Source organism: Taudactylus pleione, unplaced genomic scaffold (genome assembly GCF_031769625.1).
Source record: "Taudactylus pleione unplaced genomic scaffold, aTauple2 ptg000512l, whole genome shotgun sequence".
Classification (NCBI taxonomy): domain Eukaryota; kingdom Metazoa; phylum Chordata; class Amphibia; order Anura; family Myobatrachidae; genus Taudactylus; species Taudactylus pleione.
The window spans coordinates 2,649,209-2,672,060 of NW_028284914.1; the positions used below are offsets into that span (position 1 = coordinate 2,649,209).

A 22,852-nucleotide genomic window follows, 5' to 3' on the forward strand; every position below is an offset into this window, starting at 1 on the left:
TCTGGGTAGGTGCCTGACCCTAACCGTCCCTTCTAGTGCCTAACCCTAACTTTCCCTCCTGGTGCCTAACCCTAACCCTCCGGTAAGTGCCTAACCCTAGCCATAAAAAATAAAATAAAAATAGGTGTTGACCATTTGTGTGTCGACCTAATGCCCCTGTTGACCTTCTTACCAGTCGACCTTTAGTGTGTCGACCTTCAGACCCTGTCGACCTATTGCCTGTCTAACTTGTATTGTGTACCTAAACATTGTCTACCTTTTTACTGTAGAGCTAATGGCCGGATACTGCTAGAAGACTGTCAGTCCTGAGCAACATCTGGTCAGATATCGGTTGGACAGTAAATATATAGTGATCCTGTCAGATTTGACCACACATGTGAATGTACAAGTATGGGTAAATCTGAGAGAGACCCTGCCCTATGCACAGTTAGATCATAGTAATGGTCTGTATACTATGGCAAAGTTGATCAACATTAACAAACCTGTCTGAAATGAGCATTCTTGCCATCCGGTGTTTTCATTGTGATTAATGTTGTCACTGGGTCATTGTACAGCTGGTTCAGACTAGTCTGTAATAAAAAGAAATCTTATTTGGTTTACTGAAAAAGCTCCTTGTGGTCCGTTCCCCTATATTGCTCCTGTGGCTGTCTGTCCCGACATTGAGCTACGTGTATTATTTATAACCATGTCACTTACCCGCTGACCCTGTCCTCAGTAATAGGACTTTCTCCCTGTGTAAGGAGCATTGCACATTTTGTACTCCTTTCTCCGCACATAAAAACATCGCAGAGATTTATAGGTGAATTTGAAGGGCAGTAAACATTAATAGCGAGCGTAATAACGTGCGTTTCCTGGTAGCAGCGAAAGGGAATGGTGCCCCCGGAGCAGGTTTCTGATTAACGTCCCTAACAAAGAGGTTCAGGCACCGCGGAATTCTTGCTTTTCTCTATGTTTATTCTGTGTTCCTAATTTCTTTAGTTTCTCCGTCTGTTTCTGCATGCTCTGTTTTTATTTTACTCATAAGCTTTGAGTTTTAGTCTCTTACAGGGTCGTTTAAACGTAACCTTTAGATGTGTATAGTTGATAACATTTTGCACCAGAAAATCTTTAACTGTTTAGTTGCTGGAGCCGCAGCTGTTTTCATACTGTTGCTTCTTTCCCGCAGTCTCCCAGTCTGTCACTAATTATTATGTTGTAAGCAAAAGCCGCTCCGTATTATCACTAAATAGCCGACCGGATTGTTATTGCTGAAACTAACTTCTAAAGAGGATAGGTGGAGAAATTACCCATAGCAACCAGTCGGCTTCTTGCTGTCATTTTATAGAATGTACTTGATAAATGATATATACAGTATATAATTTAATTTTGGTTTCTATAGGCACGTGTTCTATTTAGAAAGTTAGACATCTCCCCTCTAATGGATCACCGTTTTATGTGTACCAAATTCTAGATTAAATTACCTGCGGGATAATCTGGACCATTACGTGCCTGATTATCCCAGTTTGTCTCCCTATTCTCCCTGAATCCTGGAATCGCTGATCTGCGAGACGGTGTGGGCGATGTTCATTGCGCCTCAGTGTTCTCCCCAGGATCAATATCACGGGCGCTCCACCCAGCTTTTTATTTTTTACACACCACCGTGCGCCATCCTGCTCTAGGCAGTGGCGCTGTCCTCCTCTTGCTGTGACGGACACAGTACACATTGGGCCTGATTCAGAGCCGCTCGTAAGCGACCGCTCGTTCGCTCCGAGCGATGTTCGCACATCTGCGCATGCGTGTGGGTTGTAATGCGCATGCGCGAACCAGTCAGTGCGGTCGGAAATCGTGTGCTCGCAAAATAGCGAATGCCTGCTAATTTGTGTGACAGGAGGAGGCGTTTGTGGGTGGTAACAGGGGAAGGTGCTTGAAAACGGGGAGTGGAGATCAGAACGCAGGCGTGCCAAAAGGTCAAAACGGGCGTTTTAAGGGTGTGCATAATTAACAAAGCAGCGTCATCGACCACGTCACTTGGTTGTCTCTTAGCCTGAACTGTTCGCATGATTGCGGTAGGAAAATCCAACCACAAGCACTGCGAGCAGTTCATACGCCTTTCGATGTACTCGATTAATCAAATAAATAGCGGAGATGACGTATGGTGCGAGCAGCCAGGGGGCGTCTTTACAAAATAGCGAGCGCATGTTTCGTTCGCTCGCTCAGACATAGAGGCGTCAACAGACCGCAAAGAGCGAGCGCTCAATTTAAATAGCCAGCCCCTTTTTCTGAACGAGCGTCCGCAAATAGCGTCCGGCTCTGAATCAGGCCCAGAGATCCCTCCCCGTCTTTAAGAGGCAGGGCGCGGTTGGTGTTGACCATTTGACCCTGTTGACCTTTTGTACCTGTCTATCTTCATCCATGTTGACCTTTTGTCCCAGTCAACCTTTTTTCCTGTCTATCTATTGACCGCCTACCGTTTGGGGTCTATCTAGACATTGTGTATCTTTTTACTATAGATCTTCTATACCAAACCCCGTTAGATGATCTTTGTTTTTCACATGGACAATGAGTTGGTGGTGCCGTCCTTGTGTCTTGCCATCACAACTCACTTCATTCTGATCTTTAAATCTACCGATCCATGACCCAGGAGTTCTGCTGTTAGGGCGCCCTATAGGTCCTCGTCGAGGAGAGGTTGTGCTGCCTCTAATAATCTCTGTGTTCCACCGGATGAAGAATGCAATCCTGTGGGCCTGTTATGTGACTGCTGGACTGGATCTCGCGGGTTGCTGATGTGCTCCACCAGAGCAGTTGTATCTTCTTGGGCAGTAGGTCAGGACAGGAGTATTCTGTGGACCAGGGTTGCAGAGTAGTCCCCATATCATGCCCGCTCTCTTTTGTTTTCTTAAAAATTTACAATGTGGACATTGCTACCCATGTGAATACTTTGTATTACTAGGAGCCTCCAGGCAGTGAATGACGGTGGCTTTGGGACTTCTCGCTGTCGTGTCCTCCTAGTGCTGATGGAGGAAAGGGATTTTGTACTCAACATTAATTCCCTTTCTCCAGTGCTGTCGGGAGACACAGACCAGTCTGCCGAGGAATTTTAGCATATAGCGCATGCACGGATCCTAGTTTTGCATAAGTCCGTCCTATTCCGAGTCGGATGAATCGTTGCCGGATCTGTCCTTCTGTGAAATGGGCGTTTCGGGGCAGGAACTGGGCAGCAACAGTGCGATCGAACAGGCTTGATTTGTGGCAGCGTCCTGGGATTATGAGACGCGCGCATGGCGAGAGGAAGCCTGTCTCTGACGGATTTCTTGCGTCTAGCATGGGGCTGGTGCAAGTGCCGATATGATGATGGTGGTTTGTGTAAAATCAGTGGCCAGTGCGGGCTTCCGCTTGCTGAAACATGAATCCTCGCAATAGCTATACGGAATATAACGGAATAACGCTGTATATGTGTCTTTGTGTAATGTGGCATGATCTACCCTTGTTATAGCTGGGATATGTTTTGTGGTCTGCAACGACCCTATCTCACTTATGTTTATGCGAATGCTCCGATCACCAGCAGCCCCATCATATAAAGCAGGGGTGGCCAGACCGATCCTCAAGAACCCCTAACAGTTCATGTTCTCCAGGCCACCTGTGGATCAATAGAATGTGTCCGTTATACACTGCCAGATAATATGCCTGTCAGATCGACAGACACTTTATCTGGCAGCCTGACACCCAGCAGATATCATATCGCTGGCATACACCGTGAGCAGGGCTGCCAAGAGCCGGGCCGGGCCCAGGTGAAGGGGGGAATGGCCGAATCGTGGAAGGCGTGGCCACGCCCCCTTAAAAAAAGAAAGAAAAAGAGCCCCTCAGCCCAGCGCATATCCAGAGAGGGGGGGGGAGCGTGATGATCGCTTCCACCGGGTAATTAGTATCTGCTTCCACCGGGTAATTAGTATCTGCTCACCCTCCCACTCGGCCCCAATATCTGCGCTCCGCCCCGGGGGTGGAGACATTTCCCCGTTCCTTCCCTGTGAAGTGACAGGGGATATATCTGTCTTTCGGCCGCGGCTGGGCATACACTGAACGCTGGACGATACGGCCGACATTTACTTACAGAATATCGCATCGGATGGGCATTCTGGACGATCCGGCATGCCCGACTGATCGATATTTGAGCATCGGTCGGCTGCACACACACACTACAATTATCTGGGCGATCTGCGGATATCGGGCGATTCGGCCCGATAATTGTAGCGTGTATGACCAGCATTAGACATGAATGCTCCACATCTTTTAAAATGTGACCGTTAGTAATGACTACACCTATGCGCCAGCTAGATGGTCTTTAACATGTGAACTTTTAGGGGACCGGGTTGGTCACCCCTGATATAAAGCTATGTATATTCTAGGCTTCTTTAATGTACAGTGTGAGTCAGATACGCAGAGGGCCTCATTCAGTGATGTGCACTATTGCAGCCATGACTGTGTCCTTTGTCGCAGCAGGACTGCGTCTTTATACTAATGACGCAGTCGATAGTATTCGTACTGATATGCCCCCCAGTTGCAGAACACCCACTGAAATCCCCAGCTCTTGCGTCTAAATTCGTCCTGCGGCTGCCGGTGGTAACAATCGGGGCGCACATGTGCGGACTGAAAACACGGGGCGATTATGTGCGCCTTTGTATCTGATAAGTAATGTGAAAATCTAAGGGTTCCGTTTCAGCGCTGAGAGGGGGACGCTGGGACCAGAGCCCGCAGGCTACACGGCGCAGCGCGTTCCAGGTTGAGTATAACACGTAGGGGAGAAGCTGCGGAGCGCTGCGTCTTACTGGCCGATTAGAAACATCGTATAAATCTGCCCACCTGTCACCATCCCCATAGCTGTCAGTCAGTGACCGTCTTTCCCCTGCAGGCTGATTGACATAGCACGGAAGCTGGACAAGGCGGAACGCGAGCCGCTCCTAAAGTGCGCATACTATTTCAAGAAGCTTCAGCACCACGGCTACGCAGCCGAGACGTACATGAAGATCGGGGATCTGAGGGCGCTGGTGCTGCTGCATGTGGAGACTCAGCATTGGGAGGAGGTGAGAGATTGCCCCTGTATTACAAACCAAATCTCTCCCCTGTACCTTTAAATGGACAATAACCTATACAGTCATGGTATTGTTACATAGACCAGTTTATAAACCCTGCAGTTTTACAGTGACTACTCTGTACAGTTTATATAAAGTCCATTTAATGTAACATTCCTTATTTGCATCATACAAGGCTTATGTAATGATGCGGGATACGTACTATAAGTCATAGCAACCAGTAAGGCTGGCTACACACGTAAAGATTTTCTGTCCAACCATCCAACTAGTTGATTGGTTGGAATGAAAATCTGGTAAGGTATGACAGCAAATGACAATCAGCAATTTGCTCCCATGCGGCCGGCGGTTCGATTCCCGGCAGCGGCAGCCCGACATCAGAGTTCCCGGCAGCGGAAGCCCGACAGCGCTGGAAATCCCGATCGTGGATAGGTAAGTATTCTCTAACCTAACCTACCCCCCTAACCCTCCCTTAGGGGTGCCTAACCCTAACCTCCCCCCCTGTGCCTAACCCTAACCACCCCCTTCCCCGCTGCCTAAACCTGTCCCCCGGGGGGAAGCCTAACCCTAACCCTCCCTCCCCGTAGCCTAACCTTCCCGGGGGGGTGCCTAACCCTAAGTCCCCCCCCGGGTGGCCTAAACCTAACCCTCCCCCCCCCGCGGCTGTCCACTCGCGGCGCCCGGCATCACTACGATCAGGATGCCGGGCGCCGGTCTCCCAACAAAACTTGTCTGACGACCATTTTCATCTGCTTTCTGGCATTTAGGAGCAAATTGCTGATCATCAGTTACTCCCATACGTTACCAGATTTTCATTCCAACCAATCAACTAGTTGGATGGTTGGACAGAAAATCTTTACGTGTGTATGCAGCTTTAAGCTTTCGGTTGTGTAGCTTACACCAGACTGATCGGCGCCAGTCTAATTGGTTGCTCTGCATCATTTATAACCTTATGTATGTTGTATTGGAGATCTGACCCTGCCCTCATGTGACTCGGTGGTAAACTTGCATCTTACTTTCAGTGCAGTAACTCTATGTAGTTCCTCATAACCGTGATGCTGGCATTTCCCGGTAGGACAGTAGGATGGAAATGTTTCTGCTGCTAATCCCTCATTTCGTTGCTCAGGCCTTTGCTCTGGTTGAGAAATACCCAGAATATAAAGACGAGGTTTACGTTCCCTACGCGCAGTGGCTGGCAGAGAATGACCGGTTTGAAGAAGCCCAGAAGGGTTAGTAAATATTATATAATCCGGCTTATATTTAATTTTTCCATCCTATAATCATTATAAAATAGCTGTATTACATTGTAGCACACACTGTAAATAAGGAAGATGACTGATCTTCACAGTGTAATTGTACAAGCTCTGACCATCACGTTTCCTGTCCTAGCCTTCCACAAAGCCGGCCACCAGGACGAGGCGGTCCGGGTGCTGGAGCAGCTTACCCATAATGCAGTGGTGGAGAGCAGGTTTAATGACGCAGCCTATTATTACTGGATGCTTTCCATGCAATGCCTCGATATTGCACAAGGTGAGTCCTATTCAGGGTGTGTCTTCGTAAGCTGACAGTCATTGATTTGGTCATTTCTGGGGCAGGCACTGTTGTCATAGATCAGTCAGATCTGCCACCATTAGTGTATGCAGCATGACTAAACTGTGAGTGTTAAGCAATGAAACTGTCCGGCAATAAAACTGCCCCCTAGAGTTCTGCTAATGGCACGTCGCCCCCAGAGTTGTGCTGATGGCATGCCACTCCCCAGAGTTGTGCAGATGGCACACCAACCCCTAGAGTCTGCTGATTGCACGCCAACCCCGGTCATCACTATCATCAGCATGTGCACCAGCCCCATCCTCGTGAGTGCAGCCACCATCACTATCCGCATGTGCACCAGCCCCATCCTTGTCAGAGCAGCCACCATCACTATCCGCATGTGCACCAGCCCCATCCTTGTGAGCGCAGCCACCATCACTATCGGCATGTGTACCAGCCCCATCCTGGTCAGAGCAGCCATCATTACTATCAGCTTGTGCACCAGCCCCATCCTTGTCAGAGCAGCCATCATCACTATCAGCATGTGCACCAGCCCCATCCTCGTGAGAGCAGCCATCATCACTATCCGCATGTGCACCAGCCCCATCCTTGTGAGCGCAGCCACCATCACTATCGGCATGTGTACCAGCCCCATTCTTGTGAGCGCAGCCACCATCACTATCGGCATGTGTACCAGCCCCATCCTTATGAGAGCTGCCATCATCACTATCGGCATGTGCACCAGCCCCATCCTTGTAAGAGCAGCCATCATCACTATCAGCATGTGCACCAGCCCCATCCTTGTGATCGCAGCCACCATCACTATCAGCATGTGCACCAGCCCCATCCTTGTGAGCGCAGCCACCATCACTATCAGCATGTGCACCAGCCTCATCCTTCTCAGAGCAGCCATCATCACTATCAGCATTTGCACCAGCACCATCCTCGTGAGCGCAGTCATCATCACTATCATCAGCATGTGCACCAGCCCCATCCTCGTGAGTGCAGCCATCATCACTATCGGCATGTGCACCAGCCCCATCCTTGTCGGAGCAGCCATCATCACTATCAACATGTGCACCAGCCCCATCCTTGTGAGTGCAGCCATCATCACTATCAGCATGTGCACCAGCCCCATCCTTCTCAGAGCAGCCATCATCACTATCAGCATGTGCACCAGCCACATCCTTGTCAGAGCAACCATCATCACTATCAGCATGTGCACCAGCCCCATCCTTGTCAGAGCAGCCATCATCACTATCAGCATGTGCACCAGCCCCATCCTTGTCAGAGTAGCCGTCATGACTATCAGCATGTGCACCAGCCCCATCCTTGTCAGAGCAGCCATCATCACTATCAGCATGTGCACCAGCCCCATCCTTGTCAGAGCAGCCATCATCACTATCAGCATGTGCACCAGCCCCATCCTTGTCAGAGCAGCCGTCATCACTATCCGCATGTGCACCAGCCCCATCCTTGTCAGAGCAGCCATCATCACTATCAGCATGTGCACCAGCTCCATCCTTGTCAGAGCAGCCATCATCACTATCAGCATGTGCACCAGCCCCATCCTTCTCAGAGCAGCCATCATCACTATCAGCATGTGCACCAGCCCCATCCTTGTCAGAGCAGCCATCATCACTATCAGCATGTGCACCAGCCCCTTCCTTGTCAGAGCAGCCATCATCACTATCAGCATGTGCACCAGCCCCATCCATGTCAGAGCAGCCGTCATGACTATCAGCATGTGCACCAGCCCCATCCTTGTCAGAGCAGCCATCATCACTATCAGCATGTGCACCAGCCCCATCCTTGTCAGAGCAGCTGTCATGACTATCAGCATGTGCACCAGCCCTATCCTTGTCAGAGCAGCCACCATCACTATCAGCATGTGCACCAGCCTCATCCTTGTGAGCGCAGCCATCATCACTATCAGCATGTGCACCAGCCCCATCCTTCTCAGAGCAGCCATAATCACTATCAGCATGTGCACCAGTCCCATCCTTGTGAGTGCAGCCATCATCACTATCAGCACATGCACCAGCCCCATCCTTGTCAGAGCAGCCATCATCACTATCAGCATTTGCACCAGCCCCATCCTTGTCAGAGCAGCCATCATCACTATAATCCGCATTTGCCCCAATCTTGCCGCAGGAGATCCGGCTGAAATCAGACAGATCTTTGCGTGTGCGCAGCCCTGAATGAAACTCAACTCTGTACACACCCACGGCAATTTAATTCTACGCACGAACGCCCCGTTGCCAACCTGTAACACCCTGCAAGTGAGATGCGACTGGCATGCGTATGACTCTGACTCCGGCCCTAGTGCGCACTGTCTCCATTGAGATCTAGATTATTCCCTGATGTTGATTTAAGTGAAACTATAGCTGTGTTTAAGTAGCTTTATGGCTGATCTGGCTGACACCAAGATCTCCAGGTTTTACAGGAAGCTCCATGTTGTGTTAATGAGTCAGTGTTTGTCCCTTCCTGCAGATAATGAGCAGAAACAGGATGGCATGTTACAGAAGTTTCACTACTTCCAGCATCTGGCCCAGCTGTACCATGCCTACCACTCCGTACAGAGATACACAGTGAGTGACCCCCCCCCCCCCCTCCCAGTATATCCTGTAATCTGCTAGCTGTTTAATAGCTCTAATCGGACTATGGCCCTCATTCAGAGCCGTACGCTCTGAGCAGAGCGCACGCTCTGAATGAGGGCCGTCCTCCATAACTATGGCGCGTCCTCCTGGACGCTCGTATAGCTGTGGGTCACCACCCACAGCCTATACAAGCGTGCAGTTTGATGGCCGCGATGGTCTTGACCATCGCGACCATCGAAACTGCGAGCCGGATCCTGCGGTTGAGGTTTTCAACTGCAAGGCCCGGAGTAATTTTGGCTCTGTCAGAGCCAAAATCACTCCCACTGACATCACTAGTGATGTCAGTGGGCCAGCTTCTGACGGTAGGCGTTCCCTTAGGAACGCCCCCGGCAGGGAGGCACGCCCCCGGCACGCCCACCAAAGGGGGCGTGCTGTCAATCAACATCGACAGCACGCCCCCTTTGATCAGACACAACGAGCGAAGGAAAGTCCTTCGCTCGTCGCGTCTGGCGCATGCGCACGACGGAGCTCCCTCCGTCGTGCGCATGCTCAGTGCAGAACATCAACCCACTTGCGAGCGGACAGCCGCTCGCGAGTGGGTCTGAATCAGGCCCTATATCTTTGTATATCTGTATCCTAGACCCGGCTTTCCCCAAAAACCTCTCAGAGTGTGCATGAATTACATAGTGCAGATGCCCCAGACAGCTATTAGTGGTTAGTCATTCAGTAATACCTGTGTGCAGCCTCTGAACAGATTTCCCCATAGGCTAATAATGACTTTTTGGGAAAAGCAAATTTTTTGAACAAGTGAAAAAAGTACAGGGGCAGGGGCTGTGCTCTGTTATGTTATAGTATATTGTAAAATATGTGTATATAGGGCCTGATTCAGACCCGCTCGCAAGCGGGTCGATGTTCCCCACACTGCGCATGTGCTGCCTTCGGCATGCGCGAGCAACGGCAGCTCCGTCGCTCTGGGGCTCACTACAAGACGGGCGGCTGTCTATGTTGATTGACAGCTTGCCCCGTTTTGTAGGCAGGAATTGGGGGTGCCTGCACAAATGCAGGTGTTCCCTTAGGAACGCCTGCCGTTTGTGGGCGGCCCTACTGACATCACTCGTGATGTCAGTAGTGGACTTCCTGCTCTATTAGAGCAGGAAGTCCACTCGGACTTGCGGGAGCCGAGACCCTACTGCAGGGTCTCGCCGCAAGCCCGATGGTCGTGATAATCTCAACCATCGCCAGGACGCTCGCACAAGCTGTGGTTGATCACCTACGAGCGGCCTGGGGCCGAAAAAAAAGGACGCTCTGATTCAGAGCGAGTGCCTCTGAATCAGGCCCATAGAGTCCTAGTCACTATACATTTTGAATTTGCAATCATGGCAAAATAGTCCATTATTATTATTATTATTATTATCCTTTAGTTTATATAGCACCAACATTCTTAGCGCTGTACTTTACCCAGACGGGATGCAGTCAGCATCCCGGCACATGCAATACCAGCCGTCAGAATCCCGACGGACGTCATCCCGATGGTGAGGGTTAGGGTTAGGCTGTGGGTGGAGAAGGTTAGAGGGTTAGGGTTAGGCTGTGGGAGGAGAGGGTTAGGGTTAGGCTGTGGGAGGGGAGGGTTAGGGTTGGGCTGCGAGAGGGCAAGGGTTAGGCTGTGGGAGGAGAGGGTTTAGGCTGTGGGAGGAGAGGGTTAGGCTGAGGGAGGGGAGGGTTAGGCTGCGGGAGGGGAGGATTAGGGTTAGGCTGTGGCAGGGGAGGGTTAGGGTTAGGCTGCGGGAGTGGAGGGTTAGGGTTAGGCTGCGGGAGGGGAGGGTTAGGCTGCAGGAGGAGAGAATTAGGGTTAGGCTGTGGGAGGGGAGGGTTAGGGTTAGGCTGCGGGAGGGGAGGGTTAGGCTGCGGGAGGAGAGGGTTAGGGTTAGGCTGCGGGAGGAGAGGGGAGGGTTAGACTGCGGGAGGGGAGGGTTTGGGTTAGACTGCAGGAAAGGTAGGTTAGGGGTTGGGTTAGGGAAAGAGTTCGAATATTTATGTGCATGCGTCAGGATTTCCACTGTTGGGAATACACTGCCGGGATTCTGACTCCCGGCATTATCAGCACTGTGATTGCGTACCCAACGCCAGACATCCCTGACCCAATGGAACTATCTCATTTCCCTAATACAGGCTCACAACTAAAACACACAATGTCACAAGTTTAGTGTAAAGAGTATATCTTTGGATAATAAGAATAACCCTAGCATAAGCAGGGAGAACATACAATCTCCATGCAAACACACCGTAGATGGTATCCAGCTGAACGCATTTGCACTGGAAACCAACAATGCCAACCACTGTGCCATCATGCCAAGCCATCTGTTCACTATGTAATTCTTTTACCTTTTACATTCTCCTGATGACCTCAATCTACAGCTGACATAACAGTCCCCGTAGTGCCTCAGTTCCCTCCCTGTAGCCGGATGGCTGCTGATGTCCATTCCTGAAACGTTACACACGGGAATAGCATGTGACAATTGTATATTAATACATGTGGTATTATTACACAGTCTCATTCTTACTTTATGTTAATAAATCTACCCCAGTATGTTTTGATTTGTGTACTGTTAATCCCAATCATCATCCTGAGTATAATTTTATTTCAGGACGAGCCGTTCAGCTCTCACCTGCCGGAGGCGCTGTTTAATATCGCCAGATTTCTGCTGCACAGCCTGAACAAGGAAAGTCCGCTGGGCATCTCTAAGGTGTATCCTTCTACTAAGGGCTGACCGCAGAGGAAGCGCGGGGGCGGGGTTATCGGCTGACCGCAGAGGAAGCGCAGTGGCGGGGTTATCGGAGGGCAGCGTCAGTAACATGCCCATGTGATCAGAACTGTGGTAAAGGTTTAGGATACAGATTCCCATTTGGCAGAGTGATGACTACTTTAAGCATTACAACGCATAATACTGTATAGTCCAGGTACCCACTAAGAAATCACACCTGTACATTATATTCTTAACACACAACACCAGGAATACTCTGTATACATTGGCGAAACAGAGCAAGGCGTTGGGCGCTTATAAACTGGCCCGACACGTGTACGAGAGGCTCCAGGGCCTCCGAATCCCCAGCAAATTCCAGGAGTCCATTGAGCTGGGCATGGTCACCATCCGGTCTAAGCCTTTCCATGATAGCGAGGTAAGTGCTCTGCTGTGATACGGTTTTGCTAGTTAGATTTAGAGTTAGATTGTCACAATGCAGACTACCACTTGGTGACACCCAGTTGAGGCCTATGGCTAAAAAGCTTTGAGAATGCAGAATTTCCACTCCGAACCAGTGACCTCACTGAGCCATGAGTCACACACAGTGCCCCATACCTTGGTGACATCACTACTTCCTAGTGTTGCCTCTGGTATTCCTTGATGGTGGCTAATAGTGGACCTAAATAATGAGGATGTAGTCAGGAAGCCGACGGTCTAAATACCGACCGCCGACTTACCCCAGCAAGGTCCGAAAATCCCGACACCTGTCTTTAGACCTACGCTGGGAGCCCGAAGCCCGGCATACCGAACAAAGTTAAGCCGGGCGTGGACAGCCGCAGGGGGGGGGGAGGGTTAGGTTTTAGGGCTCCCGGGGGGACTTAGGGTTAGGCACCCCCCCCCCCCCCACCGGGACAGTTAGGTTTAGGCTAGGGGAAGGAGGGGAAGGGTTAGGCACCCCCCTGGGGAGACTTGGGGTTAGGCTGCGGGGAAGGGGGGGTTAGGTTTGGGGGGGAGGTTAGGGTTAGGCACCCCTAAGGGAGGGTTAGGGGGGGAAATAGGGTTAGTTATACTTACCTAATTAGAGATTGGGATCTTCATCTCTGCCGGGCTTCTGCTATCGGGATTTGAACCGCCAGCCACGCGGCCGGCGGTAATACTTACTACACCCAAAAAATGGACCCTAAAGAAAGTCTGATTACTGCTGCAGGCCATGCCACCAGAGTATGATGCTGGCCACCCAGTCTGCCTTACTGTACTGAGGACTCTACAATTCAGTTTGACCTTTAATAACACTGGTGATCATTTCGCCACAAGGGGGCAGAATACTCATATACTCAGTCAGCAGCATTATATATTATCTTTACATGGTCATGGATATGTCATATCTTCCATTTGTAAACCAGTCATCAAAGTGCACAACACAAAGTGGAGGACGGCAGACTACGAATATAGCGCATTTGTGGTGTCAATGGCTCGTAGAGAACGGATATTGGGGCTGCGCACATGAAATCGCTGTATTAATGATGAAGCGTGATGTATAAGACCTGTATACACCTAAATCTGGAAATCAAATGTAATTAATGCCATTTAAGAAAATTTGGAATAAGAGGTTTTACTGCAGCAAGTATAAAATACGTGCGTGATGTATATTCTGGTCAGAGCAGTTGTTATTAAATAACTAGGCACATACTTCTAACTTGTTACTCAGGAGTAGCTAGGATGCTTACATGCTGACTGAGGGCCTGATTCAGACCCGTTCGCTATATGTGTGCGCTCGCAAGCAGCCCGATGTTCTGCGTACGCGCATGTGCACGCTTCGTTGAGCGCGTGCGCGAGCTCACTGCGATGGCGTACCGCTCGCTCGCCCTGCAAAGACAGCCCAGTGTAATGAGTGACAGGAGAGGCCGTTTGTGGGTGGTAACAGGGGCAGGACACTAATAACGGGGGATTGGAGCTGCGAGCGCAGGCGTGCCAGAGTGTTTCAACGCCGTTTTAGAGACGTGCATAATTAACAGGCAGCGTCATAGTACACGTCACTTGACTTTTTTTTACACTGATTTCCTCGCAATGCTTGCGGTAGGGTAAAGCTACCTCAAGCGCTGCGTTCACATCCGATGGTGCTCGATGTACCAATGTTTTAATACACTTCCTGGAGATGACGTGTTGCTGGTGGGCGGCTCTGCCTGTGCGATTGGGCGTACGCATACACAAAGTGGTCACTCGCTAAGACATGGTGGGCGTGCTTATGCCTTGACGAGCGATCGCATCCCGTGGCGTCACTTTGACAAGTGACGCAGATAGCGACCGGGTCTGAATCAGACCCTGAGCACCATGGGAGATTATTGCTGGTAAAATTGGGAATTTAAAGCTCTGCATACGCCCACTAAATCGTGACCACTTCCCAATGAGCAAACTCTCCGCTCGTTGTAATATCCCGTCTCACAATTCTTCCAATCATTGCATTGTTACAAAGACTCCTTATTGTTACTGTGGACGTCCCGCGTTTTATTCTGTACTCCCACATCTATCCGGATCGGCCCCTTCCCACACTCAGCGGCATCTTGCTATTGAATGAGCGTTTCCATAACAACAGATGCAACGGTGCAAAAGTTTGAGCGTTACCCAGTTGGGCTGGGAGTAACCACTTTAACGTTGCACCCACAATATAACCATCTATCTATTTAATTAAAATCAGAGAGCGTGACTCCTATGTAGCGGAACCCAGCGTTCCCAGGTTTTATTAGGTTGGAAGGCTTGTTAATGCTAACATAAACACTGTCATCTGTGTCTCAGTTAGCAAAATAAACTGCTGGGGATCTGGAGCACACCTCAAATAAATCATTATCTAATTATGCTGCAGCAGAGAGGGGGTTAATTCCCCCCTCCGAAGTGCACATCTGGTTCTATTAAGTGATCCCAGCTGCCAAGGAATTACACACAAGCTTTCCAAGGTCATAAAAAACCCTGGAATATTGGCAGGGCAGCCGTGTCTTGTAGCAGAGTTACAATTAAAGTTGCTGCATCAGTGTCACAGCAGGCTGCCAGGTCTGATTTATACAGAGCTTTCTGTCCTCTAATAAATTGCTCTGTAATCTCAAGTGGCCATTACAGCAACAAAACATGCAGCATGGTGTGTTAGGCCCGGGCCGTGTAGAACATGATTAGGTAACCTGAGGGCTCTTTGGGCCGACGGCAGTGGGTGTGCTGGGATCTGTAGTTCAGATGGTCACCTTAGTTGGCCGACACTTGATTTTGAGCAGAGGTAGGCAACCTGGGACTTGTGGTTTTATAAAACCTAGAACATGGATTGGCCAGGAGAGAGTACTATTAACATAAAAGCATCCTAGTAACAAGCAATTAACTATAATGTCCTGTCACAGAGCATATAATAGGACATTGTATCCTTATAATGAAACGCGTGGCTAAATTGAAATATAAAGAAATACAATGTGCCTTCACACCACTATGGTTCCTGAGATAGAGTACTAATAAAATAAAAGCATTCTACTAACAAGCAAGTAACTATAATGTCCTGACAGAGAGCAGATAACAGGACATTGTATTGTTATAGGTAACTACCAACATAAAGAAACGCGTGGGTTAAAGAAAAATAGAGAAATTCAATGTGACTTCATACGCTATGGTTCCGGAGATACGTTACATAGGTAACAATTACAACCCATCAATCCTTGGCCAGTGCCAGACAAGCGTTTTATAACTCTGCAAAGGAAACCGGAACATTATAATATGAGGATACGCTAAGTTGGCATAACAACAAAGTTAACCGAAAACGCTGTTCCCCTTTGATTTTGCTTCCAAAGCGCTGCACGTGGTGCTCATTGTGGCACGATGGTATGTGATGCCCATTCAATGTTCCGCCAGCTGACCGTTTCCTCGCACTAGAACATCACAGTTTCCTGTTCTGAAAATTGCAGCATTATAAAACGTCCATCTGAGACTGCCCATGGGATCAGGTATAAATATTCCTCATGGGCCCAGTTGACCAAGATTTTGTCTAACATGGTTTGACTACAGTGGCTTGTTTTGTTGGATGGCAATGTGTCACAAGGAACCGTGGCTAAGGTGGCGTTATTATGGAACTCTTGGAGAGAGACCACCAAGTTTAGAGCGTTGGCTGAAACTGCTTTCTAGCACCACAGAACTTACAGAAATTTTTATGGAAGAATAATAGCATTTACCTCCAACCGAGATCCAAGAGGGAGGGCGGTGGTGGTGGTGCCAGGCGATCATGGTGCGCGCACAGGTTGGGATGTCTGCGATACCAGCTTTCATGTTATGCAGTTGTCCTGAGTAATGGGAGGAAAAGGAACAATATAGCACAGGCTGGTCCTGTATTTGGCACAAGTGACAATTTTGGTGCTTTAAAGGATAAAAAAAAAACAACATAAATGTCTGTATAGATTGTATCCTCTAGACTACTGGCTGGTACGTGTAGTTGATCCCGGGTATAATGTGTTGGTCACTGGCTGGTACGTGTAGTTGATCCCTGGTATAATGTGTTGGTCACTGGCTGGTATGTGTAGTTGATCCATGGTATAATGTGTTGGTCACTGGCAGGTACGTGTAGTTGATCCCGGGTATAATCTGTTGGTCACTGGCTGGTACGTGTAGTTGATCCCGGGTATAATGTCTTGGTCACTGGCTGGTACGTGTAGTTGATCCCGGGTATAATGTGTTGGTCACTGGCTGATACGTGTAGTTGATCCGTGGTATAATGTGTTGGTCACTGGCTGATACGTGTAGTTGATCCGTGGTATAATGTGTTGGTCACTGGCTGGTACGTGTAGTTGATCCCTGGTATAATGTGTTGGTCACTGGTTGGTACGTGTAGTTGATCCTTGGTATAATGTGTTGGTCACTTGCTGGTAAGTGTAGTTGATCCCTGGTATAATGTGTTGGTCACTGGTTGGTACGTGTAGTTGATCCTTGGTATAATGTGTTGGTCACTTGCTGGTAAGTGTAGTTGATCCCTGGTATAATGTGTTGGTCACTGGCAGGTACGTGTAGTTGATCCCTGGTATAATGTGTTGGTCACTGGCTGGTATGTGTAGTTGATCCCTGGTACAATGTGTTGGTCACTGGCTGGTACGTGTAGTTGATCCCTGGTATAATGTGTTGGTCACTGGCTGGTACGTGTAGTTGATTCCGGGTATAATGTGTTGGTCACTGGCTGGTACGTGTAGTTGATCCCTGGTATAATGTGTTGGTCACTGGCTGGTACGTGTAGTTGATAAAATGTTGCTCCGCAGGAATATATAGTATATACAGGGCCTGTTTCAGAGGTGAGTGCGATGTCGATATCAGACGCAAGCGGGTGATTGTTTCAGTTTGCGTCGCACTGCGCATGTGACCAGATTGGATTGTTACCGCCGGTGGGTGCAGAATGAATTTGGACGCAGAGAGATGCAATGTCAGTGAGTATACCTGAGTGGTAACTGAGTTGGCGAGCCAGGCGCAGGCGTGTCACGATTAGCGACTGCGTCATTGTACTGATTTCAGCGGCACGTTCAAACTGACATCCTGTGCCTCCATAGGGCTGGTGCAATGTTCGATGGCGCGTCTTAATACAGGTTTGAGTTGGCGCCTCTGCATGAATCCCATTGGCTGCGGCATTTGCATGAAGACGCAGTGGCAGCTGCATTAGCGCGCACCTCTGAATCAGACCAGAATGCAGAACAGATCTTAGCATTGGTTCCTGATATGTATGTATGCTCTGCAGTGCAGGGATAGATTTTGTATAGCCCCAACACTATTTGTGTTCCTCAGCTTCCTCATGCCTCCTCCTCCTCACTGCTCCTTCCTCATGCCTCCTCCTCCTCACTGCTCCTTCCTCATGCCTCCTCCTCCTCACTGCTCCTTCCTCATGCCTCCTCCTCCTCACTGCTCCTTCCTCATGCCTCCTCCTTCTCACTGCTCCTTCCACATGCCGCCTCCTCACTTGTTCTTCCACATGCCTCCTCCTCACTGGTCCTTCCTCATGCCGCCTCCTCCTCACTGGTCCTTCCTCATGCCGCCTCCTCCTCACTGGTCCTTCCTCATGTCTCCTACTCACCGTTCCATCTTCATGCCTCCACCTCCTCACCGCTACTTCCTAATGTCTTCTACTCACTGCTCCTACCTCATGCCTCCTCCTTCTCACTGCTCTTTCCTCAGACCTCCTCCTCCTCCTCCTCACCGCTCCTTCCTCATGTCTCCTCACTGCTCCATCTTCATGCCTCCTCCTCTTCACTGCTTCTTCCTCATGCCTCCTCACCGCTCCATCCTCATGCCTTCTACTCACTGCTCCTTCCTCATGCCTCCTCCTTCTCACTGCTCTTTCCTCATGCCTCCGCCTCCTCACCGCTCCTTCATGTCTCCTCCTCACTGCTTCTTCCTCACTACTCCTTCCTCATGCCTCCTCCTTCTCACCGCTCCATCCTCATGCCTCCTCACTGCTCCATCCTCATGCCACCTCCTCACTGCTCCATCCACACGCCTCCTCCTCCTCACCGCTCCTTCCTCATGCCTCCTCACCGCTCCTTCCTCATGCCTCCTCCTCACTGCTTCTTCCTCATGCCTCCTCCTCCTCACCACTCCTTCCTCATGCCTCCTCCTCACTGTAGGATACATTTGTGCTGCAAGCGCTCCTTACATTGTAATGTACTGAGGAGGTTCCAGCTGTTTAAGTTACAGGGAGGGTAAGAGCAGTACAGGGCTGAGTCTGTCTCTGAGTACTAAGCAGGTATCTAATGTGTAACCCTCTCTGTCTACCCCTTATTCCTGCAGGAGCTGGTCCCCATGTGTTACAGATGTTCCACTAACAACCCATTTCTCAACAACCTGGGAAACGTCTGCATCAACTGCAGGCAGCACTTTGTCCTCTCTGCATCCTCGTATGGTGAGTGCAGGACTGAGCCGGGCAGAGCTCTAGGGGCACAGATCAAAATAGCTGGCAATGTAATTCACCTGTGAAATGAACAGCAAAAGCATATCAACTGTTACACCTACACAAAGCACAGTGCAGCACACGTTACTGCCGTCACTGAGAAGGGAGGCGTGTAACACACGTTACTGCCGACACTGAGAAGGGGGAAGTGTAACACACATTACTGCAGACACTGAGAAGGGGACAGTGTAACACACATTACTGCAGACACTGAGAAGGGGGAAGTGTAACACACATTACTGCAGACACTGAGAAGGGGACAGTATAACACACATTACTGCAGACACTGAGAAGGGGACAGTATAACACACATTACTGCAGACACTGAGAAGGGGGGAGTGTAACACACATTACTGCAGACACTGAGAAGGGGACAGTATAACACACATTACTGCAGACACTGAGAAGGGGACAGTGTAACACACATTACTGCAGACACTGAGTAGGGGACAGTATAACACACGTTACTGCAGACACTGAGAAGGGGACAGTGTAACACACATTACTGCAGACACTGAGAAGGGGGGAGTGTAACACACATTACTGCAGACACTGAGAAGGGGACAGTGTAACACACATTACTGCAGACACTGAGAAGGGGGGAGTGTAACACACATTACTGCAGACACTGAGAAGGGGGGAGTGTAACACACATTACTGCAGACACTGAGAAGGGGACAGTGTAACACACATTACTGCAGACACTGAGAAGGGGACAGTATAACACACATTACTGCAGACACTGAGAAGGGGACAGTGTAACACACATTACTGCAGACACTGAGAAGGGGACAGTATAACACACATTACTGCAGACACTGAGAAGGGGACAGTATAACACACATTACTGCAGACACTGAGAAGGGGACAGTATAACACACATTACTGCAGACACTGAGAAGGGGACAGTATAACACACATTACTGCAGACACTGAGAAGGGGACAGTGTAACACACATTACTGCAGACACTGAGAAGGGGACAGTATAACACACATTACTGCAGACACTGAAAAGGGGACAGTATAACACACATTACTGCAGACACTGAGAAGGGGACAGTGTAACACACATTACTGCAGACACTGAGAAGGGGACAGTGTAACACACATTACTGCAGACACTGCAGTAATGTGTGTTACACTCCCCCCTTCTCAGTGTCTGCAGTAATGTGTGTTACACTGTCCCCTTCTCAGTGTCTGCAGTAATGTGTGTTACACTCCCCCCTTCTCAGACACTGAGAAGGGGGGAGTGTAACACACATCACTGCAGACACTGAGAAGGGGGAATGTAACACACATTAGTGCAGACACTGAGAAGGGGGAATGTAACACACATTAGTGCAGACACTGAGAAGGGGACAGTATAACACACATTACTGCAGACACTGAGAAGGGGACAGTATAACACACATTACTGCAGACACTGAGAAGGGGACAGTGTAACACACATTACTGCAGACACTGAGAAGGGGACAGTGTAACACACATTACTGCAGACACTGAGAAGGGGACAGTGTAACACACATTACTGCAGACACTGAGAAGGGGACAGTGTAACACACATTACTGCAGACACTGAGAAGGGGACAGTATAACACACATTACTGCAGACACTGAGAAGGGGACAGTATAACACACATTACTGCAGACACTGAGAAGGGGACAGTATAACACACATTACTGCAGACACTGAGAAGGGGACAGTGTAACACACATTACTGCAGACACTGAGAAGGGGACAGTGTAACACACATTACTGCAGACACTGAGAAGGGGACAGTGTAACACACATTACTGCAGACACTGAGAAGGGGGAATGTAACACACATTACTGCAGACACTGAGAAGGGGGAAGTGTAACACACATTACTGCAGACACTGAGAAGGGGGAATGTAACACACATTACTGCAGACACTGAGAAGGGGGAATGTAACACACATTACTGCAGACACTGAGAAGGGGGAGTGTAACACACATTACTGCAGACACTGAGAAGGGGACAGTATAACACACATTACTGCCAACACTGAGAAGGGGACAGTGTAACACACATTACTGCAGACACTGAGAAGGGGACAGTGTAACACACATTACTGCAGACACTGAGAAGGGGGAAGTGTAACACACATTACTGCAGACACTGAGAAGGGGACAGTATAACACACATTACTGCAGACACTGAGAAGGGGGGAGTGTAACACACATTACTGCAGACACTGAGAAGGGAGGAGTGTAACACACATTACTGCAGACACTGAGAAGGGAGGAGTGTAACACACATTACTGCAGACACTGAGAAGGGGGGAGTGTAACACACGTTACTGCCGACACTGAGAAGGGGGAAGTGTAATAGTGTGTACACACTGTACGATTAAAATGAACGATATCGATCATATCGTGCATTTTTCGATGCCTCCAACCCACCAATGTCCTGCGATGTGCGGGCATGTATGAGCGATAACGATATCGTCCATTGACCGTGCATGCAGGCAAACCTGGTCGATATCGACCAGGTTACTATAGGGACCCGCGATCGTCGATCGCGGGTCGCTGGCCACTGTTGGCGGGTTGGTGGTGTGCTGGATGATCGATATCGATCATCCAGCACACCCGGGAGATCATTCAGTGATATCGTTATCGTTACAGCAACACTGTTGCATGTAATTCTGTTTTACATTCAGATCTTCCGCATGTAAGTCAGACAGATTTCTTGCTCTATAAATAGGACTGGGGCCCATGTGCGCTGATAGCGATGACGGCTACTTTCACAAACGAGTGGATCGGAGCGGTACGCCGCATAGATGCGCAGAATCTCTGTTAGGGCATGGCCGCCATTGTAAGTGATTAAGCGTCTGAGTTTTCAACCAGTTATGCGACACTGCGATAACAATCCCATAAGGCTCCGTGCGCCCGAATAGCCACCTCCCAGTCACCGCTCAGTATCGCCCAGTACATTTCTGAGACCGTGCATCTCAATCGCTACTACGCCTTTGTGGGATGATTGCGCTGTGCGACTTTTCAACGGCTTATGGCCTGCTTCAGAGATGGACGCTGTACCACAGCCTCTGCGTCTTTGTACGCAGTCGTTGTGCTAAAATATGCAAAAGCCGCAGGAGGTGTCGTAAGTAAAGAGACACCCACTGCCGGCTTTCCTGATCCGATGCTGCATCGAAGGATTCAGCCATGGGATCAACTTCTTGCCCATCGGTCATCTAAGCAACACTCAGGTTACTCAGGATGCCCGGGAAAGTCGCGCTGCCAGGGTCAGAGAAGCTCCGTGTCGTCACCCCCGATTGTCAGCAGCGTGTCCGTCATTCTGCGCCGTTTTGGGTACTGCGAGCAACATCGCTGCCCCAGATCTGCATGTGCGCAGTGCGGCTTCTGCGCAAGCACAGACTAAAAGCGTCGGAGATGTGACATCTCTGAATTGGGTTGCGTGCGCAGTGGAAGAACCTCGACCATTTGCGTAAATGTCAGCATTGCATCCGCTGTAGTGTGCGTAGGTTCTCCGTACTCTCAGCTGGACTCTCCCATATCATGGAAATGCATGCGCATTGATCGGCCGATATATCTGGTGCCCGTCGGCCAGTGTGTACCAGCGATATGTCTGTGAACAACGTCGTTCAGACGTATCACATTGGCTGTGCTGCACAGCCGATGGCAGATATATCTGCAGACTGCCCGCACACACACGGCGGCAGCCGCTGCCTGGAAAATGATGGTCGTTCAGTGTATTTGGAGGACCATCATGTACAGATATATCTGCTAGGTGTGTACCCGCCTTAACCAGCCACTGATTGTGTTGGGGGCGGGGCCGCAGCTGGTATAGGGGGAGAGCTCCAGCCCTGTAACAACAGAAAACAGCACCCCATGGCCGTGCACCCAGATACATCCTGCATGGATGTAACTGACGGCCAGCAGTAAGCAGAGAATGCTGCCAGGACGCTCTAATTGTATTATAAACACAATC

At 49.6% G+C, this 22,852-nt stretch overlaps 1 protein-coding gene across 1 annotated transcript in view; it reads left to right on the forward strand.

The window, feature by feature from the left end:
* Positions 1–22,852, forward strand: part of IFT122 (intraflagellar transport 122) — a 91,803-nt gene that overhangs the window by 50,401 nt on the left and 18,550 nt on the right. The window contains exons 19-25 of the mRNA XM_088450236.1: positions 4,886–5,057; positions 6,190–6,292; positions 6,453–6,593; positions 9,087–9,184; positions 11,839–11,939; positions 12,205–12,370; positions 18,721–18,832. Coding sequence (XP_088306362.1) covers positions 4,886–5,057; positions 6,190–6,292; positions 6,453–6,593; positions 9,087–9,184; positions 11,839–11,939; positions 12,205–12,370; positions 18,721–18,832 — 893 coding nt within the window. The remainder of the gene's footprint in view (positions 1–4,885; positions 5,058–6,189; positions 6,293–6,452; positions 6,594–9,086; positions 9,185–11,838; positions 11,940–12,204; positions 12,371–18,720; positions 18,833–22,852) is intronic.